Source organism: Oreochromis niloticus, linkage group LG23 (assembly GCF_001858045.2).
Source record: "Oreochromis niloticus isolate F11D_XX linkage group LG23, O_niloticus_UMD_NMBU, whole genome shotgun sequence".
NCBI lineage: Eukaryota > Metazoa > Chordata > Actinopteri > Cichliformes > Cichlidae > Oreochromis > Oreochromis niloticus.
In genome coordinates this window covers 37,447,209-37,472,085 of record NC_031986.2, presented here as the reverse complement: position 1 = coordinate 37,472,085, position 24,877 = coordinate 37,447,209, and the positions used below count along the sequence as shown (strand labels likewise).

The 24,877-nt window shown below is 37.8% G+C and overlaps 2 protein-coding genes across 8 annotated transcripts in view; one reads left to right on the top strand and one right to left on the bottom strand.

Annotated features, from left to right (window-relative positions):
* Positions 1-1,018, top strand: part of lnx1 (ligand of numb-protein X 1) — a 36,711-nt gene extending 35,693 nt beyond the window's left edge. For all 5 annotated transcript variants that reach the window (XM_005478871.3, XM_025902856.1, XM_025902857.1 and 2 more), the window contains one exon: positions 15-1,018. In XM_005478871.3, the coding sequence (XP_005478928.1) occupies positions 15-150 (136 nt within the window). In that variant the 3' untranslated portion in view covers positions 151-1,018. The remainder of the gene's footprint in view (positions 1-14) is intronic.
* On the bottom strand, positions 814-24,871 carry fip1l1a (FIP1 like 1a (S. cerevisiae)). Of its 3 annotated transcripts, none has more exons than XM_005478875.1 (12): positions 24,725-24,871; positions 24,352-24,428; positions 22,412-22,507; positions 22,204-22,301; positions 21,972-22,057; positions 19,033-19,129; positions 18,628-18,736; positions 15,567-15,603; positions 12,515-12,570; positions 11,877-12,048; positions 1,555-1,674; positions 814-1,463 (listed from the first exon to the last, which is right to left on the bottom strand). In XM_005478875.1, the coding sequence occupies exons 2-12, from the start codon at positions 24,389-24,391 to the stop codon at positions 1,313-1,315; spliced, it is 1,062 nt and encodes a 353-aa protein (XP_005478932.1). In that variant the 5' UTR covers positions 24,392-24,428; positions 24,725-24,871; the 3' UTR covers positions 814-1,312. The 3 variants fall into 3 exon arrangements, with proteins under 3 accessions (XP_005478932.1, XP_005478934.1, XP_005478933.1); XM_005478877.1 differs by having other exon boundaries at positions 814-1,460; XM_005478876.4 differs by having other exon boundaries at positions 24,352-24,415; positions 24,725-24,858.
* Positions 24,872-24,877: the final 6 nt, after the last annotated feature.

The window sequence follows — 24,877 nt, the reverse complement described above, 5'->3', positions numbered from 1 at the left end:
CTCTGTCTGTGTAGGTGTGGGGACATCCTGCTTGAGGTGAATGGAAATAGTACTTGGGGGATGACCCACACAGCACTGGTTCGCCTTCTGAAGGAGCTCCGTGGCAGAATCACCCTGACCATAGTGTCCTGGCCGGGTAGCCTGCTGTAGCAGTGCTTTAAGCCATCCAGCACTGTTTCGGTGGCAGTGACCAAGGAATGTCAAAGGCAGAGCTTTAGTCTGGCTGACTACCTGATTTTGCTGTGAGGGAGAAGCTTAGAATAGTCGTGTAGCTGTTTGGATACCTCACGTCTGATGGACAGCCGTGACTTCGGCAGGAGTTTGGAGGGGGACGGACATAAGACTGGATTGTTACCAGAGGTTAGCGTGCCCCTCAGAAAATGCTGAACTGGGAGGATCCAGGCTTGAGACACTTTTAACTAAGATGTTGGGTGTTATCAGTTTAGAGGACATGATCATTCTCTGGCATCGAGTGGGAGTACCGACAGGAGACACAACATGTTGCCAATTCCAGTAGTTATATGTTAGGATATGCGTTAAGTTGGACTCACATTTCTCTACTGTAACTGTTGGGTGTCTAAAAAAGATCCAAGCACTTGTAATATGTTTATTTTGTTTGTTTGTTGTATGGCCTTTTAATGTAGGCTTTATTCTGTTTGTACTGACAGTGGTTGTCATCTTCATCTGTTGATCTGAAGACACGTTGCCAAGTAGTAGTCTGTGAGGTTTTTTATGTTATGTCAGAAGCTATGGCTAAATTATCAAACCACTGGCAAAGAAAATATATGAAAAAATAAAGGATTAATGTGTTCATAACATGTTAAAAGATATTTAATTAGATAACAGTGTGGAGGCCTTACTAATTTTCTTACATTTAAGAAAAAAAATGACTTGGTTTCTGTGTATCAGTGGAAGGGCTGAGGCCCATCTACTGCAGTTCTATCTGTCACGCTTCGGCCTGTGTAGTATATCTGATGGTACATTTGGTTAACTGATCAATAAAATCATTTGAAAAGTTGGTTGCTGTGACAAAGATGATTAAAAGCATATCACCCTGGGATTCACACAGCTACATGCATACATTCCCTTCATCTGAAGAAAATCAACAGAAAAAGCAACAATGAATGCATACTGTACTAAACATTCATGAAATTATCCTTAGTTTTTCAAATAGAATTATTAATTTAAATGAATTATAACTACTGAAAATATTAATGCGTGAACGATGTTATCTATTAATTAATTTTCCGAAACAATATAATGTAAGAGGCCATAGGGCAGTTCTCTGTTAATCAGGCTGGGAGACTGAAAGTCAGTCAGATTTTAATTTCCTTTTTTTGTTAGGAGAGAACTCCTTGCTGGTTTCCTTGTTCTTCCTCCATGTCTGGGCTTTTCTGTGTTTGTGTCTACTGTCCCTGTTCCCACCAACATCTCTGCTACTTCTGCTGCTCCTGACACTGCTGCTGTTGAAGACACAAGATAATGATCATTAAGGATAGTTCTAGTATTTTCATCCTTTTACATATATGTGAGTGCGCTTGTTTCTCATTAGACCTTTCTGATCTTTTTCGTGATCCATCATCTTTGTTGCTCTTTCTCTTTTTTCCACTGCCTCTGTCATAGCGATACTGGTACCCTTGGTTCCTAGACTCCCTGTGCTTCATTTGTGCTTCCCTGTTGCAGAAAACAAAATGGTTTTTATTTAATTCTTACATTACTTACTGATAAAACTTGAGAGTTTCTCATTGGGACATAATACAAAACGGGAGAAAAGGCCTGTTGACCCACAGGAAGACTGCCGCTCTCTTGCTCCAGTGAAAGAGAGATAAGTCATGACTCAAGGGATTAAAACTGTAACCACAGTGTTAGCTTTTATAACCTCCCCCTGGCTTTCACTTTGAGTAACAAAGACCCCAACACAAGTGTCACAGCATGCCTTTTACATAAAAGCCACGCATCCATACTGCAGTTACCAATAAGTTTTAAATTCTAGTGTTCATATGACCTCTGGAAACACACATGCAAAAACATCTTCCATGGTGAACAGTGTAAATCAGCAGTGGAGATATATTGGACTAAACAGCTGCAAACACGTATGGTTTAAAATTTATAGTCCAATGGTTCTATAAGTGAGTGAGATGGCTTTATCTGTGTCTACCTGATCCAGGCGTGTCACTCCTCAATTCTCTGCCTGATTTTCTCTCTAGCTACTAAATATCCTATTAAAAATGGCTAAAAATGCCTGAAAAAAAGGATGTTTAAACATGTTTTAAGCACTGCTTTTTTTGGCCAGTAAACCTATTTTTATTGTGGTACTTATTACATCTTTGGACCAATGTAATGGCTCTGCTTTGCAATATTTGATGTCATTCATTTTATCCCATTTTGCTTGCAGCTTGTTAAACTGTTTGTCAAACCACCTAGATCACCGCCACCTAGACCAACTGAAAAATGATGAGAAATTCCTCTGTCGTAAACAGAGATGGGCAGTTACAAGTAATGCATTACTGTAATCCAGTTACTTTTCAAGTAATGTAAAGTAAGGGATTACTATTGCAAAAAAGGTTTAGATTACTGTTACTTTCCCATAAGCATGCTGCGTTACTAAACCGTGAGTTTGTTTGTGAGAGTGTCTCATGACAATGACGTACGAGTTGTGCAACGTCCATGGCAGCAACAGACGTGTGTAGATCAACAATGGATAATATGGAGTGCAGGAAAGAGTACGACCATGCAGCGTTTAAAGCTTGGAAGTACTGACATTACTTTGAGTTTGATTCCATAAAAAGTGACAAAAACATTAGTGTCTGCTGTACATTCTGCACGGGAAGAAAATTTCTTTCTACAGCGAAAAATTTAACTTTAAATCTGAGCGAGCATCGAGCACGCTACCACGGGAATGTGAAATTCACAGAGAAACCTCCGGATCCCGACGCTGACATGACCGCTGCAGCACCAGGCAAACCTCCACCTCCCGTTAAACAGGTGAAAATAGATTTAAGAGCAACAGGACTTAGAGCTGCTGAATCTTTGATTTTATTTATTTGCTGTCTTTTACTTGGATCTATTTGAAAGCGTGAGTGTAAACACAAAAAATTATTTCATTTTATTTTATTCTATTTTATTTTATATCCTGGAATATGCAGAAAATAGGTTTAAATGTTAAACAAATGTCCTCCAGTCAGAGACTGTTGCATATAATTTAATTTTTGCTTGATGCAATGTGCATAAAGTTAGAAGATTAAAACTAATAAAACTATGTTTTAAAAAGAGACTTTTTCATTTGATTCAATTGTATATTATGGATTATGCAGGAAAAAAAATAGAATTGGGCTGAAAGGTCTATTGATTTATTATGTATTAAGGTTGTGTATCATGTTTTTAAAAAGTAACTATGTAATAAAGTAACTAATTACTTTTGAAAATAAGTAATCAGTGAAGTAACAGGATTACTTTCCTGGAGAAGTAATTTGTTACTATTTTGAAGTAACTTGACCAACACTGGTTGTAAACATCAAAGGGTTAAGCTGGTAGCATAGTTTCTCATTTTGCAGTTCAGTTCACAGCAAAAATGCAAGAACCCATCCTAAGAATTGTTGTTGCTATGTTAAGGCCAGGGGCAATTAACAAGTTGAAAAGTTGTTCATCGAGCCAATGTCATAGTATGGAGGGACATGAATAACTTTCAGATGGCATTAGTCTCAGATTGTGTTCCTTCGTGTAAACTACTTTCTATTAGAACAAATCAACGGAAGTAGCAAATGCAGCTCAACTCATCGTCTTGCCACTTATAAGAAAGAAACACACTGGAGGATTTTGCCTACTGCGATGAAGTGTCTGGAAGAACACTGGGTGATAAATTATTCAGATACCTGAAAGCATTCATGAAAGAATGTGGATGAGCGGGAAGAAAAGGGCGTTTGGGTGCAGTACTAATGTGGTAGCAAAGACGGCCACTGAGGCGAAGTTATGGAGTAGTTATAATTCATTTAAATACAGCTGTGAAATCATCTGCACCAGTGAGGGAATCGTTACCCAAAAAAGTTACTTGTTACTTTTCTTAGAAGTTATAAAGTATGTTACCTAATTACTCCCCGGAGACAGTAATTAATTACACTGCTCATTATATTACTTTTGCATTCCTCCATGACATGACCTGAAATGCACATAATAACCAGCTAACAACATAAATCCTAGTCTACAGTCCCATAGACTGACACGAATATCTATCCCAGTTAAGACATACATACAAGATTTCTTTCAGTGGAAAAGAATTCAAAGCGATTGTCACAGTGATTCTAATACAGAAACAAGTACAGGCAGAAATGGAGACTGCAATGCTACAAGCCTGACTGTTCATCACAGGTTTTGCCTGATGAAGATCAGGCTCTGGCAGCTGCACTCAGGTCGGCATACACTCAGCTTTAACATCATTCTGGGCTCTTGGCTTTGTGTTAGCATGCTGTCTGTGCAGATGTTTCCAAAGTGCCGATGTTGAGAAGAAGTAAAATGCAGCTGTTTCTGTCCTGGATTTAGTTTCCACTTTACCATCATGATCTTGTCTGTTCATGCAATGAAAATAAAAGTCATGTTCATATCCCCATTTATTAAAAATTGTAGACCCTTGCACCATTTTCTGCCTCCCTGCACATGAACCAATAACAGCTGACTGTAGCACAAGTAAGCAGAAATATAGACGTTTGATATTTTCTGTCTTTTTATCAGTCCTGAATGCAGATAACTGGAGAAGCTTTATAATGCAAGTAACAACATAACTGTAACTGTAATGTGAATACTTAATTGCAGTAACTTGATACATTACTCCATTTCTGAAAAATGTAACATGTTACTTTCTAATACATTATACCCAACATGGGGTAGCTCCAACATAGTTTGTTAATCATTATGTTTTTACATTTATGTGGATACATATTTTTTTATCTCCTTCTTTTGATTAAAAAAAAAATACATTATTCAGTTAACCTATATTTAAATGTATGATTTTGTTTAATTGGTTGAATTTTATCTTGTGCTTTCATTGCCTCTTCTTGTTCTTTTTATATATTTGCCCACATGAATTAACTCAGCAATGTTGAAATATTGTTCATTACTGTATTTTTTTTTTTTTTACATGATTTCTAATATGTATTTATATTCATGCATTTTTTTCCCTCTCCCAGTCAGCACTGTACCTAATATCTGGACTGATTCATCATGATTATATTTGGGTTTTCCGTCTGCTCTTGGTTTTCTATATTTACCTGCCAGCTTTCTACGCATCAAGTCTTTGGATCCTCACCAACTACTTGCCCACCTAAATGGCCACTATGTCATCAGAGACCAACTAGTTCTCTGCCTTCAAAGAAACACTGTTTCATATTTTAGAATTCTGTGAATAAAAACTTTTCATTCTGCTTCAGTGTTCTACATCTTTCAGTCTGCCAGCACCATTAGTTATATTACAGCAAAAATCTTACCCACTGCTGAGAGTGAATGAGTAGTGTATAAAAAATGTTTTTCCCTCTCTATCTAACTTGCTCATCTCGCCACCTTGGCATAGCCAGGAGTCTGTAATTTTAAATACAGACTTCTGGCAGTAATTTTAAAATAATCAGCCTGACCTTTAAGAATCATCAAACTAAAGGTACTGTTCATGTCCCGTTTTTCAAAAAAGTCTATAGGAAAGTACGGATGATGCGCTGCTTATGCAGACAGTGTGCTCACACATAGCTTATTATCATTCACTTGAACAACACAGAGAAAGAGAGAGAGCCTTAAGGGGCAACTGTTGCAAGTACAAAGCTAAATATATTCAATATTTGTAGACAGCTCTTGTGTTAGCAGCAGGGACTAGGACTCTAGGCCCACATTTGTTCTTGCTCAAAGCCATTAGTTTTAACACAGAAACATCTCACCACACATAATACCAAAAACACACTCAAATGACTCCAGAGGAAACAGTGTTGGTAAGAGTAAATTATAGCATAAAAGCCTGCTTTCACATATTTTTTAGTATTATTTTATTCACAAGTAGTGCTCAAGCTTGTCCAAATGAGCACTACCGTAGAATTCACAGCCTGACTGAGAAACCCTGATTCTCCAGTGAGTGGTGTTGTGGACACAAAGTACAATTTTGCACAATCTGTATAGCAAAGGATGTCTGCTTTGCAGTGAAAAAATGTTTGTTTTCTTTTTTCTCTTTTGTAGTAATTATCATTTAAAACACAATTATGGCCAAATAATGCAGTCTTTATTGGGGTTGTCATGCTCATGTCTTCTATTCTAATTTGTGATAAACATGCAGGACTCTTGCATATTAGAGCTGATTAACATGTATCAAGGTCACATAGCAGAATTTAGACATAGTGTCAAGCTCACGCCCTTTTTAGAAATTTGAGATGTAGGTAGAAAGAGTTGTCCTTGTTTTTAATTCTCTACATATGTTCATTATGGTAAATTACATTGTTTTGGATTAACTGACATGTAGGATTGGTTGCATGTTCTCTGCTAGATAACTGGTGGTATAAAATGAGTATTTGGCTGACTAACTCTGGGTTTCATGCTCCACTTCTGCACAGGCTCATGTAAAGCACAAATCAAATCAGACTCCTTTAAATAGTAAAAACCTATGTTCTTCTAAGCCTTTCTAATCTCACCTTATTCAGTTTTTGTATATTAGTATGTGAGAACAAAGACACGGTCAGTGCAGTTTACATTTAGTCTTAGTATAAGTTAGTCTTAGTATAAATCTAAGACTAAATAAATTGTATGTGAGAAACATACATGTATTGTGAACTATTACTAGTATGCAATCACTCGATCACCTACTACATAACAACCAAGCAAGCGTTTTTGGCAATGAGTGAAACGTGAAAAGTTACAGCCAGTATTATAGTGTCTGCATCTAGAAGTAAGTCAAGTCAAATTTTTATAGCACATTTAAAATTTTAAATCTCGTGCCATACAAAATATACATAATTAACAATAACCAGTCAACAATAAATATGCACTAAAAAACACACTAAAACAATAAAAACATCCGGGTATCCTGCTCAGCAAAGTGTAGAGCAGTGTTTCAAAATGATTGAGTGACTGTGCAACTGTTTTGTCAAAGGTTAAGTTGTTTAAAAGATTAGGGATCACCACGAAAAACGCTTTGTTACCTTTGTTTACCTTTTTTTTTAGCCTGGATGTACAAATGTCCAAGAGCAATAGGTTCATAGACCTCAGGGCTCTAGTAGTAGGGCTGTAAAAAAAACACTGATACTCTTATAAACAAGTAATACAAATTTAAAACAGACCCTGAAATGAACTGGAAGCCAGTACAGAGGCCAGTACAGGTGTAATGTGATTAGACCATTCTTTCCTGTCAAAAGGCGAGCTGCTGCATTTTGTACACCCTGCAGAAGAAGCTGGGAGCAACCGATAAAGGCAAAAATACAAAGAATTATTAATAGTCTAATTGAGAGGTAATGAAGGTGTGATTACTCTTTCAATGTCATGTGGAGGGAGGGAGGCCTTCAGCTTACTGTGGAGCCTCATTTGAATAAACAGAGGTAACAAGAGAGCTAATCTGTTTATCTTAAAAGCAAAGTCAAAAATCACATCAAAGTACTTTGAACTAGGTGACAGTAAGAAGCTAAAAGACCAATGGTGCTGCCATACTCATCGAAAGTGTTGAGTTGCCCAAATAAAATAATTTCTGTTTTATTTTTATCCAGTTTGAGAAAAGGTGGCTATATCGGTAGATCATATATTTTGCTTTTTAAAGATGGACCCTGAAGCAATGCAAGGGTCAGCTTAGGTCAGAGTGACTTCAATTTTGTCATCAGAGGGTCTATACGAGGCTCCGTACAGATATCTATATTCTCTCCAACTTACTGTGACATGCATGTTCCAAGCACACTAAAAAATAATACAATGAAAATAATTATCTGTCTGGGGTGTCCACAGCTCTCCATGTGCAGGTCTGCAAGTGAGTATAATCCTAGTCTAAGACGGGCTAAAGAGGTAGAGGGGTTTTTCTACTAATCACAGGGTTAGAGGTTTGATTCCTGACTCCTCCACGTGCCAATGTGTCCTTGAGAAGGACACTGAACTTTAAAATGGTCCTGATATTAGAGAGTCCCTTTGCAACTCCACCGCCATTGTGGTGTTACAAGGGTGTTTTTAAATGGATGAATGAACATAACAAAACTCTTTATAGGCGCTGAAATTAAAAGATGCTTTGCGATTGATACTGTATTGAGCTGTATGTTTAAGAATAAACATGAAGTAGTGTTGAATGCAGGGACAAGCAAACAATGTAGAAGTAATTTTAAAATTTATCAGGCACAGGCACTGGCTCTGGGAAAGAAATGAGTTTCTTGAATGATACTAAAAGAGAAAGACAAAAACATGTCACACTAAGAGATTCAAAAAAAACTTTGGTGAAAGGAAAGTAAAAACAGATGTACGCGAAAGAATGTACAGGCCCCAAGACAGACCCTGAGGCCAGGATAAGCGTGGCATCAGGCACAAAAGTAGCCGAGGAAAATCAAGAAATACATAGGAATTTAGACTATGCTCTAACCTCTAAATCCAAATCTGATGTTTCAAAAATGATGAAAATGAAGTTGCATGAAGAAACTGTTTCCCCCTAACACAGGCAAAACTTTTGAAATTTTGAAATGTTATTCTTTAAATAATTCAACTAATAAATTAAGTGCAAAGGTAATAACGTGCTTTGTTTTCAGGAGTTTTGTTCCAAATTAGCAATAGCCTGATTTGGTTGCACAACATAGCAGCAAACCTCTTTTTCAGCTATTAGCTCCTTTTTAATAAAGAGTGAGCTATACCCTCTGTTAACGCTGAAACGAGTCTTGAAGCATAATGATGCTTTTAATCCAACCTAATGGAAGATAATTATCATTTTAATTTCCTTATCACACTAGAATTTCTTCATTCCATTATTATCCAGGTTTGATCGAATTATCCAAGGGGTATTAGATCTATGCCTTGTGTGAACTGATGCCACATTTAAGAAAAAGAGGATATTGCAATTCGTCATTGTGTTGTGCAAGGTCGGGCATATGTGTGCATGAAGGAAATGAAGAATGTCTGAGGTACTGCCAGCTGGAAAAAGTTTATCGTCCAAAAGCTAAAATTTACAGTTAGGGGACAAGTGTTGACCAAATGGCCAATCAGTTACTCAGTCTGAACCACTAGAAAAGACAAAGTGTGCCCGAAAGGTACAATATATCACTCGGTCTGAATAAATGTACTGGTGAACATTAGCCTTGTGGAATCTATTAGTAGTGGGGTTAAATCTGAGGCATGATGTCACAGTCACAGCTAATAACCAGTAGTTGATACTTAGAAAACCTCTTGCCACACTTTGCCTGTGTGCATGAGTTAGCAAAGGACAAATAGGCTAGCTAGTTTCTAAATGAATAACACATACATACATGTAACACTCCCACTGACTTAGTCAGTGAACAATAAGGATGGCTAGCAAAGCTATGGAGGTCTCCATCTGCTTCTCTGTCCTGCCCACACACACACTAACAATAAATCCCCCCCTGGGCCTACTCTAAAAATAATCTAGAGCCCAGTAATAAATCAGCGTAACAAAAAACATAGAACTTGTACATATGTGTGTGTGTGTGCATCTGAATTCTGATCATCTGACCAGAATGTAGGACAAAAACGTCAGCAGAGCCACTGACGTGTGAGGAGCGCACACTGGGCCAAAGGAATAGTCCTCTGTCAGCTGGGACCAAATCTGTAGAATGAGTCTAAATCTCTCGTGTGTCTGTCATGCACATGTGATTCCCATTCTTCAGATCTTCTACATTTAGCCTATAACTTCCCATCTGTCCCATGTCCCACTTCCCTTATTTGACCCAAAATGTTGCTCTGAGCTATATGTATAAACCTGAATTCAGACATCTAGGGCATAAACACTCAAGGAAATGCTCACCACTTCAAGTAGAAAAAGTGCTGAAAAGCAGAACAGCATGTGAGGATATTTTAACAGATCCCAGTACAGTAAGAAATACTTCAGCTTGTCATTTTTGCTATTTTGCACTTATTTTAATTGCAAGTTAATTACCAGCAAAGCTTTTACAGTAGCTGATGCAGGGATTTGTTGTTATCAACAACATTACAGCTTTTGAAGCCAAAGAAACAGAAGGAAATTTAGAATTTCAACTGCATTGCATATATTTGTAGTTTCAAGTATTTAGAGGCAAAAGGGGTTGGCTGTAGCTCAGGAGCAATAGCAGGTCATCTACTAATCGGAAGATGGTGGTTTGACCCCTGGCTGTCCCAGTCATGCCAAATATCCTTGGGCAAGTTACTAACCCCAGGATGTTCTCCAATGAATTTGTGTGAATGTTAGATAGAAAGCACTTACGTGGATAATATACAAAAGAGTGCTTGTATGTCTGGTAGACTAGAAAAGTACTGTACAAGAACCTATTCCTATTCCAGATCTGCCTTTTGGCTGGTACAATCATGCATTGTGATTAAATATTCTGTCAAAATAATTAAATTCAATACACAAATTCACAACAAAAGTCTTCTTAAGGCAAATTATAGTGTAAGGTAAAACCCCATGCAACCTAACAATACTATTAGCCTGCCTTTTCCTACAGTATGAGCTTCAGGTCAGCTGAGGAGTGTGTGAAAAGATGTGCCTGTGTGCATTACAGCTGACAGCTGTCTAAGTTAATAATAATTAAATAGAAATCTGGCTAATGGTCAACACTGAGAGCGCAGAAGAAATGTAGGGCATGATTTGGCTTGTTCACATGTGAGCATGTATGAGTGCTTGTACAGCAGGCGCTCAGGCTGTCACACTGTAGGGTAGTAGGGCACTATGTGAAAATTGGAGAGGAAATTATACTGGCTCTGATCAGCTGTGAGCCTCAGAGAGAAAAAACCCAATTTCCATGCTGAGGAGTGCAAACTCAATCATTCTCTGGCAATAACTGGCAAATATAGCAAGTTATTCCCTCATCTCACTGCACCAGAAAAACTGAAATAGTTATGCCTGTGCTGGCAATAATTTTTCCTTGTCTTGCAATAGTCTTGATTTCTGTCACAATGGCCTTATGCTCTTTTGCAATAGTGTGCATTTCTTCACTAGAGCCATTTCTCACAATAGTGTGTTTATTTTATAGCGATCAGCTGGAGAGCCGAGAGGGTAACCACTCACAAATACAATGCCTTTAGCTGTGTTAATAGAAACATTTTTGGGTAAGTTCAAACACTAAAATAATGTAGTCTATGTCTGTATTTTCAAGCACAAACTAAATTATTTAGAGAACTAATTATCTATAAAAAGCAACTCTTTTTTTAAGTGTATTTTTTTATTAACACTTGTCTTGAGCAACTTTGGTTCTTTGGTTCTCTGCCATCTAAGACAGCAAACATAACACAGAAGTGACTTCACAACCATATATTGCACTAATATCTTGTCCCTGTCTTGTCTCACCTGAAAAAACAGAGCTACAGAGTTTTACACTGCACCTCATGATCATGTTTTGGTTCTGTTTTTGTCTTTCATCTAAAATTTTCAATTGCTCTACAGCAAAATTCTCTCTCTCGCCCTCACTCTCCCTCAGTGTGTGTGTGTGTGCAGGCAGGCTGCAAATGCACACATACTGAACAAGGCTAGGAGAGAATGAATATCTGGATTACTTCCAATATATTATATGTTGCCTAATCCAGAAGGCCACAGCTGCACAGCAGACATTCATATTCAACTACTGCAGAGGCACCCAACAGTGGAGAAAGGACGAATGAAAGGAGAGAGTACACTGTGCTAAATGCAAAGCGCAAACTGAAGTACATAAATTAAATAAAATCATCATCAGTTCACATAGACCAACCTATAATAGGAAGAGGAGCAGCCCTCCTTCTCTCTATATCTGCTTCTTTTGTTCTCTTTATCTTGACCATGCGCTCTGGATCTGTCTCTATCCTTGTCATGCTTTTCCTGCGATATGTAGCATTCCCGAGCGTTGGTGGTATCAATCACTCCAGGGCTGATGGTGATTCTTCCTGGGATTAAAAATGATACACCCATTAAAGAACAGAACCAAACCAAGTCAGAAAATTGGGGAGAGCAACTAACAGCCACATGCATTACCGTTTGTTTACTCAGTGTATACTGCTTTTAGCGATTAGCTCTGAGCTTTGAAGCCATACTTCTCACCTATTCTCACCTATTTCTTTTTCTCTAACGGTTAACACAGAATAAGATCTAGTAAATATATTCACATACTGGAAGTTCAAACTGAATATGTAGGGAAGTTGAATAATAAGGATTATGATTCAGTTTTCCAATACTCAAGACAGCTGAGAAATATGAATGAGAGAGCACGGCTTAAGGCAATTTTCAGAATGGTTGAGTGCTTTGACACCATACCTACACTGGTTCACTAAGACAGTGTAATATACAGTACAGCGCTATCTTGAAACAGTTAATAAATATGAAACACTATCTCTTATGGACAAATGTACATACTTGATGAATACGGGTATAATGAAGCTGATGGGCTGTTAAAACCTGTAGAGTTCCCACTGAAAATAAAAAATAAAGAAATATGTGAAAATTCTATATTTACATCAGATCTTTACAGATGATCAACATCCACATTCTTTTTTTTTTTCAAACTTCAGTTTACATAAACAGCATTAAGAAGGCTTTCATGATAGCATTTTTGAATTTTTTAAAAAGACAAATTACTGTTACTGAGCAGAATTTATTAAAACATACAATTAGTAGTAGTAGCAGGTCTAACAAAAGGACAACATACATTACACATAGATTTAACATCAACAGTATGTGTCTGAGGCCCAGAGTTCTGAGAACTGTATAAATTATTCTTTTGGTTTTGAAATGTGATTTATATTCCAGTTCTGTATTATTCATAGTTAGTATGTGTTTCTTTGTGCCATTTATTAGATAATTCCCTTTTGTCATGCCATTTGGTTCTCTCAGTCTTGTCTCTGAATTTGTCTTTTTCTCGCTCTTGTTCTCCTGTTAGTTGTGTCACTTTATTCTTGTCGCCCTGTTCTGTTGTGGTTCACTTTGCTTTATTTTGGTGACCGTTGTTCTCTGTGTCTTGTGTCAAGTTTTTATTCTTGTGTCATTATGTTAAAGGTCCTCAGCAGTTTTCACACCTGTTACCACGCTCTCATTTTCTTGTGTCTATATGTTGTCTAAGTCTCCCTTTGTCCTTTGTTATGTTGTCCCTGATTGCTGTGTATCTCCTTGCCATGTGTTCCCAGAAAGTTTCTGGTATTTGGATTCTTTGGTTCTGCTCTGTAATGTTTTTGGATTTCTGTATTCCCTACAGCATTGAAGCTGAGTTTTGAGCTTATTTCCTGTTTCCTGCATCCTCAATTTGGGTCCACAGTCTACAAGATGACCCTCGACAGTCTCTTTTTATCTGCTCCTGGCAGACTGTAAATGTAATTGTCTGTTTACTTTCTTTAATGTTTAAGGAATGTTAATGTGCATTCTAAAAAAGGAAACAGCATGAGCAAACAAATTTACAGATGAATCAGTGAAGGAAAAAATAAAAGAAGCGGGTCTGCAAAAGGATCAAAGCACTTTTACAAATGCACAGCTGTGTTCTCCAAGTGTTTGAAGTGACTGGCTCATTGTCAAGGCGTAGTGTGTGCTCGCCAACGCATGAGGAACGGATGGAGGGCATATTACTGATAAAATCTGGGTCTTCTGTCCGTCCACGTGGCCAGGGCAGACTTGCCTCCAACTGAAAACTTCCGAATGAGCTGAATGTGAACTTGGCTTTTGTTTGAAGCTCATCCAAATGAACGCCTTTCCAACAGGTGTGAGCCCAGTTATGTTGCTCCATAAATCCAAAAGTAAACAGTTCCATCACTGGAATTTTATTTTTGGCTCAACAGATGCACGAAGAAGTTAAAGGACTTACTTATGAATGGAGAAGAATGAATGAATGGAAGAGGGAGTCTGGTTCTCTAAGCATGTAACAGGTAGCAAAGCCCAAAAAGATTGGTAATGTAATATACACTTGAAGGTTGATAATGCTCAGAATCAACAGCTTTGGTCGAGGAGCCTGATTGAATACACACCAAAATAAAGTCATAGATGTGTGATAAAACTCTATGGAAGACATGGCAAACATGCAAATCATTATCATCCTCTAATGTTCCTTTATTAATAGATCACAGTTTTTATACTGATTGGTACTTCCTCTAGAGGAATATTATTGTGAGATATGTATAAAACATAGATGAACATGATTTTACACTACCACTGCATGAACAATTAACTTTACCAAATCAAAATTTAGCTCATTTTGAATAATTTTTTCAGTGATTATTGTTCGCAAGTTAATTTTCCTATAAAGGCACATTTTCATTTTGAGATTAATGGTATCATCCTGACACTATAAGGGAACAATGTTGTGGAATTACCACAATCTAATCAGATCCTAAGGATTTTTGAAGCCCTTAGGACCCTTGGCCCTGATTGCAGCATGGCATGTCAAGGCCAAGATGATGCCAGAAATACCTGCTGTTCCTAATAGCCCCAAGGGAAAGGCATAAGCAACAGTGAAACCAGGACTATCAGAGTAGACACTGCACATGTGTATACTTTAAAAAAAAAAAAAAGTTTAAAAGGAAATTATTCATAAAGCACACAGGAGATGGTTGGCAGAGTTCATAGGAACAGTAAGTCCCTGAAGGATGTGAGGATTTGGCAGATGGACTGAGATGTGAGAAAAACCATCTTTATGGATAAAGTACTGAGCACATTTAGGCACACATCAGACACAGCAAATTAGGAGAAGGGAAAAAACTAGGAATGAGAAAAGAGAAAAAAGATGAAGGAACAGGAAGCTAGTGAGACAGACAAACAGAGCTGGACTCAGGAAGGCTGGATACAGACAACATCCAAGTGAAACAAGCACAGCAGCAAACACAAATGGAGTAGGGCTGCATTCATTAATGTGTAAGAAAATGCAAGAGAGCCTTGGGTACAACGTGGCCCACTTGTGATCTAAGTTGTGTAAATTAGTGCTGAAATGTGGGAGTTTGCAGACAGGTTGTGACATAGATCGGAAAAGCAGAGTGGAGGGGGAGCCTGGAATACTGATAAACAGGAGCCTGGAGGAACAAACAAGGTTGCTATCTTGCTTTCTACCTTATATGGTCATTGATTCAGTTGGGAGATGAGCAACAGTGCATGGTGTACAGAAAAGCAACCCCAATCCAAGTTGATCTTTAGTGTCTAACTAGAGACACCTGGTCTGTTTCAGAAGTTAAGCAACTTGTTTTACCAAACTTTTGAGTTACTTTCTTTGAAACCTTTCACACTAATGCAATAATCGCTTGATTAATGATTTCTAGTCCAGTCTCTGAGTAACATTTTTCCTTTCCTCCCTGCACATTTGCTGAATTTGTGAGGGAGTCAGGTTTTCACTTTTTCACTGACACAGTAACCTTCAGCTTCTCCTCATTACGGTCATTAGATATAGAGCTGACCTATAACTGATGCATAAAGACAGACACATTATAGGGCTCACCTGCCCGAAGTAGCAGTAGAGGAGGGAGGTTGGGGACCTGAGCAGGAAAAGAAGACAGCAAATTTATCTATTGTTCTCTTCAGTAATACTGAAATTCCCAAAAAAAGATTTTAATAACGTAACTACATTCAACAATAAAGTTGTAGGTCAATAATAATAATAATAATAATAAACCCACAATAATTTGCAGCTTTAATTACCAGAGCAAAGAAAATAATTATTTAATTATCCATGAAAATTCACAAAAAAGCTGCATATTAAAGGTTGTAACCCTTAACAATTTAGAAGGTTTAGAATATTATACATATTCCAATTGCAAATTTTGTCCAACACAGGCCAAATATTTTAATCAAATGGAAACAGAAATAGTCTAAAGTCACACATTAAACATGAGAAGATGTGTTGTTATTATTAATATAGCAACAAATAACAGAAACACAAGACAAATAACAGAAACAATATAAAAGAATATGAAAAAATATAACCCATTACCAGCAACATGCATTCATAATTTATAGCGCTGCATCTTTTAATCTTAAGAAATTAGACCAGCCTCAAAATGTCAGTGCAACAAAATGTAGCAAGTGCTACTTGCCTTTTCCTCCATCAATAAAACAGAACAAGTCAAATGCTTGAGTGCACACTTAATGGACCCACTTGTTATAATGCTCAAATTTTACGTGACCAAGCTACAAAATCAGCTCGCACACTTGCTGTTCAGAGCCAATGTGTGTACACAAAAGACACACATACAAGCACACATATATAGAGAGATTCCTTTGAAGAATCAAGGCACAAACACACATTCACATCTGGATACCATCTCCCACTTTTTTTTTTAAAGACCCCTAACGTGAGAGTGGCTAGAAACAGCTTGGTTGAAACAGGAGGAAGAATAATATGAGCTGCTATGTGTGCTGTACATATGAGCTGCCTGAATTTGAAAAGAACATCAAGACGCCGTCCTGTGAATAAATCTAAAACGTTATTTTTCCCTTTCAAATACAAGTTCCACAGAGTTGAGATGGTCTGAAGTGCTCATAGAGGAGTGCGGTTTTTGATACCCGAGACACCTGGACACCCAAAGAAAAGAGCAGAGTTTAACATACACGTACAAACTTCTCAAAATCCAAGACAGCAAAGTCTGAGAGTGTAGCTTGGAGGGTCTTCAGGTAATTCCCTTTAATGTGATTCCATGATGTGAATAATCAGGAACATAAAGAGTGCAGCATGTAAACACACATCTGCGACAAGCTCTCATTACTGCAAATAGATGAAGTCACTGCATGAGACATCACAAAGAGTTTGTAGAATGAATTATACTACAGAAAACCTAAGTGGATTGTAAAATGTGATCGGCAGTATTAGTAACTTTGATAATGGAATGCTATGCAATGCATACTGTATACACAAGCAGATGCGCAAAGTACACACCAGCTTGTCCATAAACATGCTATCAAGGTTAGCGTGAGTGAGTAATTGTTTTTACCTGTGGTGATCTCAAGTGAGTGTTTGATGGAGGCTAGAGTTGCATGCTTGGCAGCATATGAGAGAGCAAATGGCTGAGGGCTAATTGCATCTGATTGTTTTTGCGTGGTTTTGAGTCTCGTGCTAATGCTTTACAGAGCTACAGGCTGCAGTGTTTTAGATGGAGCTGATATTTCACCTGGGACAACTGGCTGCTGTTCTACACTGCAGCACAGGCCCAAGCGATCTTTGTTAGTGTAAAGGCTACCGTCTCCCATACTCTCAGATGCAGCAATCTGCAAGGACAGATGTGCATAAATCTTCTTGCAGTGACAGCATCCTGTCATTACACTGTCACCTGTTAAAAGCACAGCCATCAGCTCTTTACAAGAAAACTAGCATTCTTCAATCTAAACCTGAAAATCAATACTGGGCACAGACTTTTTATGTTATGAATCAAAACAAAACAAAACTAAATGTTCAGTCAGCGAGGACATTCACATACAAGCTCTGTTGCTACAGTGATTATAGTGACCCAGTAACCAGCTGTATGGAAGATTAGCTGCAGTGCACAGCAGCAGGCAGCATCACCTTCACTGTGCTGCACTGATAGATGACACAAGTACAACCCTGTAATGACACAGCTCCACTCCAAAATGTGCACCTATGAAAAACACTTGGCATCTAATGTGACCTTACTGAAAAACAAACCAAAAATTAAAGCAGCCCCTTCTTTTCCTCTGCCCTATTCCCCACGGTTGGGTCTGTTCAGCACTTTTCTCGTGCCTCAATCTGCAGACCCAGCAACTTTTTTCTTTTTTTACCAGGGGCTATTTTTATCATGCTACACATTTGCCTCACACAAGGAGGCAGGGCCTATAACTTAAAGAAAGGGGAGTGGTCGACATTAAAGCTATGCATATAACTTCAAAGCTGGTGCCGGCAGGATGTTTGATATTTTGGTTGTATTAGCAGCTCTGGCACGGGTTTTGCTGTACAGTATGGGGCTCGCAGGGTAAGGGGCATGCAGGCCTAAGCCGGCATTTCTATTTCAGAGCCTTTGAAGATGAAGATATGGCATGTGCTCAGCTGTGTGCTTGCGCCAGGGAGCCTTCCTGGATTTCAATATGATTCACTACAAAGACTAAGAGGAAGTCTAAAGACTGATGGACTCCCACCTGGACAGCCCTAGATACCTGACTGCAGGAAGACATATATCCATACAATGCCTTCAAACACATGCAGGCAGGCGCAGAGATACACACGTATACACACACCTAAGTTCACCTCTGTCCTTCAACTCCACAGGGTAATTTATTATGACACGTGTTGCAGCTTCACAAACACATGGTCTGATTGCTATTAGTCATTTGTGCAGCTGCATGATGCATGATGTGTCCAACAGAGGGTTCTCTTTGGGGCCTCAACACCTGAAAATCTTAGTATTAAATCTAAATATTCTCCCCAGATGTTCATAATTATCATGTCACATGAAAAAGAACATACAAGAACCTTTATCAAATAGTTTTGTAAATATAGTAAATAAGCATTAATATGAATAAGTGTGTTGGATTCCAATGGCAGAGTGACTTACGTGGTGGAACTCTCTTTTTAATAAATTTAAAGAAAGAGTTCTTGCTGAGTGGAGGTGGCAGTTGATAAGCACTACTGCTGTCCTCATAATGGCACATCTCACAAAAAACCTGAAAAGTAAAGATAGTTACTGTTATTTATGACAACAATAAAAAGAAATGACAGCGAACAAACTATCAACAATAAAGTTGTAGGTTGAACCTTTAGCTTAATACACATATTGTTTTTTACAAAAATTCTGCGCTTAACACAATAAAAATGCAATGTTAATTGAAATTCCCATTGTTGAATCAATTGTCTGCTGGTTGGTTCAGGCCAAAAGGTTTTATTATAGCTTCAGAGACTGATTATTTCAGGTCCTTCTGCATTGGTGCCCATCCTTATTAAACCCATAGTAACATAATACCTGAGTGTTGCTGCCTCCATCATTATGACATTGGTGCCCATCCTCTCTGCTGGATTCAGGTTGTCCTCCAGCCAAATTAGTGATAGGATCTGACTCTCTGTTGATCAGGTAATATGATAAAGACTGTAGAAATACATACAATGTTTTGATAATGTCCCAAAAAAGGCAAGTGGGGTTTCTTAAACATAAATCCTTCTTTTTAATGTGGTGCTGATGTGCGCTTATATAACATTTTTAAAAACAGCACATTCATTTATCCTAATGTTACTTTCAATGTCCTTACTTGAACCCCCTGCAGGTCCATTAACGCATTAAACCTCCTTATCTGGGTCATCTTGCCATCTTCACAAAACAGCCCTTTACAGCCCTAAACCCTGCTACACTCACCCCGAGTGAGCTCATACACACACATAAGCACACAAGCGAAATGTTAACCCGCTTCTGTCACAAGGACTTTATCAACAGTAGAGAAAAACATACATAAAAAAGTAAAAACGCCTACATCTAATGGCAACTCAATAGGGAAGTGCCTGCAGCTCCTTAATGTCTCTTTGCTCCAGATCTGAGAACACAAACACTTTTGACCTGAGCTGCACAAAAACAAACCAAAATCTTTACTACATTATCATGTAACACACTAGTAAATTCCTTAACCAAACAGTAGACTCTCTTTGATTAAAGTATATAAAACACACACTTAACACATCATCTATTAGATGATTCAGTGCGTGTATTAGTCTCCAGCTACAGTATGACTTCTTTGTTTCCCTTTGGTCCATCGCTGTCACATAGGGAGAGAGACATGACACACACATGACTCAGATCTGTGTCCTCCTCCTAAGGGTAACCTTGCCAATGGAGAAGAATGGCATCAAATAGGACAGATCTTTAACTGGCTGGCCATTTCTGTCAGTCAGTCTCAGATGATGGTCAAGGCATCCAACAGACATCTTAATCACCATTAAAGTAAATGAATGGGAGCAGTGGTAAAGAAGCTGTTTTGCATGGGAAAGCTTCACTCAATGGCTGAAAGCATGGTTTTATAAATAGCTGCAAAGTGCTTGCTGAGAGTGAATGCTTTTTCCCAGAATTAAAAAAGCAGGGCCCCCCTTTTTTTTTTTTTTTGATTCGTTGATGAGTTACTATGCATCTAAGCACAATTCATCCATAAAGCAAAATCCCTGCAACTGTGTCTGTGAAGGTTCTCAGTCATCCAGGTCATCGTAGTCAAAGGAGTTTGCAAAGAAAAGCGTCTGGACTTCTTTAGGTTGCTTGAAGACGTTTCCCCTCTCATCCGAGAAGCTTCTTCAGTTCTAAGGTCAAATGGCCGAGAGTCCCAGATTTAAACCCAGTGGGAGTATCCCCCCAAGGAGGGACAAAGGACCCCCTGGTGATCCTCTAATCACATGCGCAAAGGTGTGCTTTGCGCATGTGATCACACCCACTTTCACACCTTTGCGCATGTGATTAGAGGATCACCAGGGGGTCCTTTGTCCCTCCTTGGGGGGATACTCCCACTGGGTTTAAATCTGGGACTCTCGGCCATTTGACCTTAGAACTGAAGAAGCTTCTCGGATGACAGGTGAAACGTCTTCAAGCAACTTAAAGAAGTCCAGACGCTTTTCTTTGCAAACTCCTTTGACTCCCTGCAACTGTGTTACCCTATTTGACAGAGGTCTGTGCACAATGTTATTTATGACCTCGAATAAATCAAAACCAAATTAACAGGATTTGTTAAAAATTTTAATTGAAATCTGTTTAGGGATGCACCAAAAATATCTCTTTGCAGGAAAAACACACTTGTCTACACATAAAGATTTGGCACCAACTGGGTTATAAAGCCCAATCTAGTTATGTTTGACGAATTGGTCACTGCAATCGCAAACTGTGACGTCTAAATGCCAAACCTTTTATATTTGCACTTGTCTGCTTTCAACTCACTGCAGCATTTTTCATTAGTGAGTCATGGCTTGGAAAAACACATCGCTACACTCCTGGAATAGCAATAGAGAAGGTCATTTACAGAAAGTTGAAAATCTCATTTTTTTTCTATTGTCTCGATCCACAAATTCAGTGTCATCTAGAAGTCCAATGCTCCCACACTGATGGATGGCACCTCCAGCTCATCCATTTTGTAAATGTACTAGCAGTGCCTAAATCATCTAATGTATCAAAAGAACAGTATACAGTAAACAGAAATGCTATTTGCCTAATCAGTTCTATAATTATATGTTTATTACACTAAATTCTAATGAATTACTACAATTTTTAACTAAAACTACAGCGGCTGTTAAAGTTGGAGTAAAACTCTGCATTAATTTCTGCTGACATAGAACATAAAATGGAAATACTAATCAGGGTTCTTCCTGACTCCAAGTGGCCTATGAATGTTACCACAGTTATTTGTGTTCAGATAAGTCTTCTTATCTTCAAATGAACAAAAGTGGTTTAAATAGTCTCTGGTTAAATCTTTTATTCTGCTCAAGTAAAGCACAACTGTAAATAAGCATTGACTTGTGCCCAAGACAAGCTATGATCACAAAGTGGTGTCACTGTTGTTAGCAGATAAAACTTAAATGTATGAAACATAAATATGGGAAAAAAGAATGGCACAAAGCCTAAAAAAAAAAAAAAAAAAAAAAAAAAAAGCTTTAACCCTTGATGAAATTGTGCCTTGGGCTTTAACAGATGAACATAAGTCTGTGTTTACCTCAACATTTTGCAATCCCTTGCCAAAACAACCCTAATATGCTGAGCACATCTTAGGATCACAGAAAACAGATGGCATCAGGCAGATAGTTGCCGTGTCACAAACAAACAGAAAAAACCAGCTGCCAGCTTCTTCTGGCTCTGAGCTCAGAGCAGTAGCATGGAATGGGATAGAGGTTGTAGGACTGAGGACACAAAATATAACAGTAAGGAGAAGACATATTACTGACCTGAAAGCTAGAATAGATGGTCTGCCTGAGGAAGAATAACCACAAAACACCTCCTCTTCTTCATATCCAGTGTGCCTCTTCTGGGCCTGAGCAGAATAACAAGTTCTCAAGTTTCAGTCTGATTTATTATTCCTAACTATGTTCTCCTGTTTAAGTGAAGGGTCTCTTTATAAAGGAGGCTGACTAAATCACATTAGTGATATCATCATCTTACCCTGATTTTAGCATTTACCTTTCTTATCATGCCACGAAGTTCTGCTTGTTTCCTACAGTAAGCATTCCAGCTTTCTTCATCAAAACCATAGTTAAAGTAATCTGAGATATTAGCACCTAAGATAAAAACACTAAATGGTAATGAATAGGTCTGAATGTAATTGAATGTAATTACTGAATGCATGCAAGAATCTCACTGATGTGTCAGCTCAAACAACAGTACTTACCAGCTTTTCTCCATGGCTTTTTCTCTAAAAACTCTACTTTCTGGTTAATTTCTTCATTTCCTTGGACTTTTTCTAACAATAGGTCATTTGTAGTACCTGTAAATCATTTCAATGCAGACATAATGATGTCACATATATTTCATATATTTGTCACATATATCGTCATTTCTCATTTATTTTCAATAAGTGTTTAAAGTGTTTAAAGCATAAAGATCTGAGTTAAGTTAGCTGATTTGCAGTAATGGAGCTGACATTCTCAATGTATATGTGAACTAATTATGAATATGTGTACTTTTTTAAATGTCAAATGGTCACTGGGTTCTCTAATAGGCTGATAGTTTTCACTGTAAGATTCTATATTTAAATTCTTGGCTGACTCTGAGGAGAAAGAATATAGTCACTGTGTGTCTTTGGAAGCTGAATGCGTATCTGATATAAGACATTTCTTAAACCAAGTTTACAATAAAGCCTGGTCTTTGTGTGGCTGTTTTGTTTTATGTGTCACTGTCCTTTGTGTGCCCAAAAATCTCAAAAGGGTTGTCACTACTCACCACCTACATGTTCTGTTCTCCTAAGATGCATAAATGTACTGCAAGAAATTAGGAGGCCCTCACATCTTCACCACTGTTATCTCTATCATAATCATTAGTATTTTTAAATAACAGAAAGAAACACCTCTGTCTGGGTTGAGTGCTGATGACACTATGAAAACATCTCAAAGCAAAATTTTGACAGAAGGGGGTTTTTGACAAATAAGGCCCATTTATATCATACCTAACAGCTACAAAAACACAATAAAAAGCTGGAAAAATTCAAAATAATTTGTCACAAGATGGATTCAGAGCAGCATCATTGTCACTGGCATTATCATCTTGGACAGCTTTCAAATTGTCCCATAAACAAAAGAAATGGATGAAAATAATATCAAATCATCAAAATAGAAAAGAATTTCCACTCACACAGATAATTTTCAGAATGATTTTATATTACTGCAAGAACACTAAACATGATGGGTACAAGTGAAAAATGGCATTTAACCATGTCTATTCACGTTCAGGTTTTTCATGTGGGTATTTTTTTTCCCATTAGGCACTGATCAACGTCAGTTAGACTGTTGTTCTTTAAATTGCTTGCATGATTTCAATCACAAATTCCCAAATGCAAAAACAACTAAACTATCCCAAAAACAACATTGTTTAAGCCTTAGTATCCTTTACAGTAACTAACTGTAATTGGCATGTTATGCTACATTTATTCTGACGCATGAAGGCTGGCGTAAACATTAAAAAAAACAAAAAAAACATCAGGGCTCCAGTTGTATGATTGCTTACATCCCCATTTCCCAGCTCACAAACAAATGCTTCTAGCCTGACAGCAGATTTAATGAGCATCAAATTCTTTTTAATGCTCGACATGACTGACTGCACATTTCGGGCAGCACACAAGGTGCCGTCACATGTATTGTGCAACTATAATGTCATTATCGTACTGTGAAAACTGTATTATACCTGAACGCTTCATTAGTATAATACTGTTGGAAATAATCATGCCATTACAGTTTATTTTGTATTTGTCTACTGCTCACTGCAATTTACGGGCTGTGAGACGAGTATTTAACTCCTTCTAATTCATCACAACAAAATCCATATTGCTTTGTAACTTTCATTAATTTTGTATTCTTTTGTATTGAATTGTTTTCTTTAGTTTTTATTGGTTTGACTTAAGTTAAACGACATTTCATGTATATTTTTTATTATTTAGAATATTGACATATCCGAGGTAGGCTTGGTTAGCCTGGGGACCCTTACTGGTCCAGTGTCGAGTAAGTATTACCATTACGCCATATATACGCATATATACATACACACGCAATGCCAGGACAATGGCTGTACACAACTGTGAATTTGCACACTTATTTATTTAAGGCACTGGCTACACACCTGGATGGGATTCCAACCCTTTGTATCTCGTGTCTGTCATCTGTGGCGTTCATGTCATATATTCCTAAAACAAGGAACTTAAAGGCACATTAAAGTCAAAGTGGCTCTATCTAAAACAGAAGAAAAAGCTGGCCTCTTTAAATTTAGCTAAGGTATTTTCTGTTAAAGGTTGGGGAGATTTAAACAAATATGCACAAGAACTTACAACTCTAAGCGTTAAACATTTTTAAGAGTTTAATTGTTTGTGCCAAATGTCATTTCAATTCGGAAGCTCGCATCAAAAAATCGTCTTAACTAATTTCAATTAGCTTAAAAATCCATCAAGACTATTTAAACTTCACAAGTTTTACTTAATTTTTGAGATTAAATTTACCCGCTGGATTCTCCCCCTTTTAGCTCTTGTCGTTCTTGGTTATGGTAGTGAAAGTCTAGATACTTCGTGAGAATATGACATAAAAACGTTTATTAACTCTGTAACGATTGTTCTCGGGATACTGCTTATTGTCATAGCAACGACGTTTGGGTG

What these genes read in the sequence shown, in the direction of transcription:
- fip1l1a (XM_005478875.1), bottom strand. Translation starts at nt 24,391, where the DNA reads ATGACAGACACGAGATACAAAGGGTTGGAATCCCATCCAG. An exon ending in TTCGTGGCATGATAAGAAAG is followed by an intron (nt 22,058 to 22,203) that starts GTAAATGCTAAA and finishes TATTCTGCTCAG; the next exon opens with GCCCAGAAGAGGCACACTGG. An exon ending in CCATCTATTCTAGCTTTCAG is followed by an intron (nt 19,130 to 21,971) that starts GTCAGTAATATG and finishes CCTGATCAACAG; the next exon opens with AGAGTCAGATCCTATCACTA.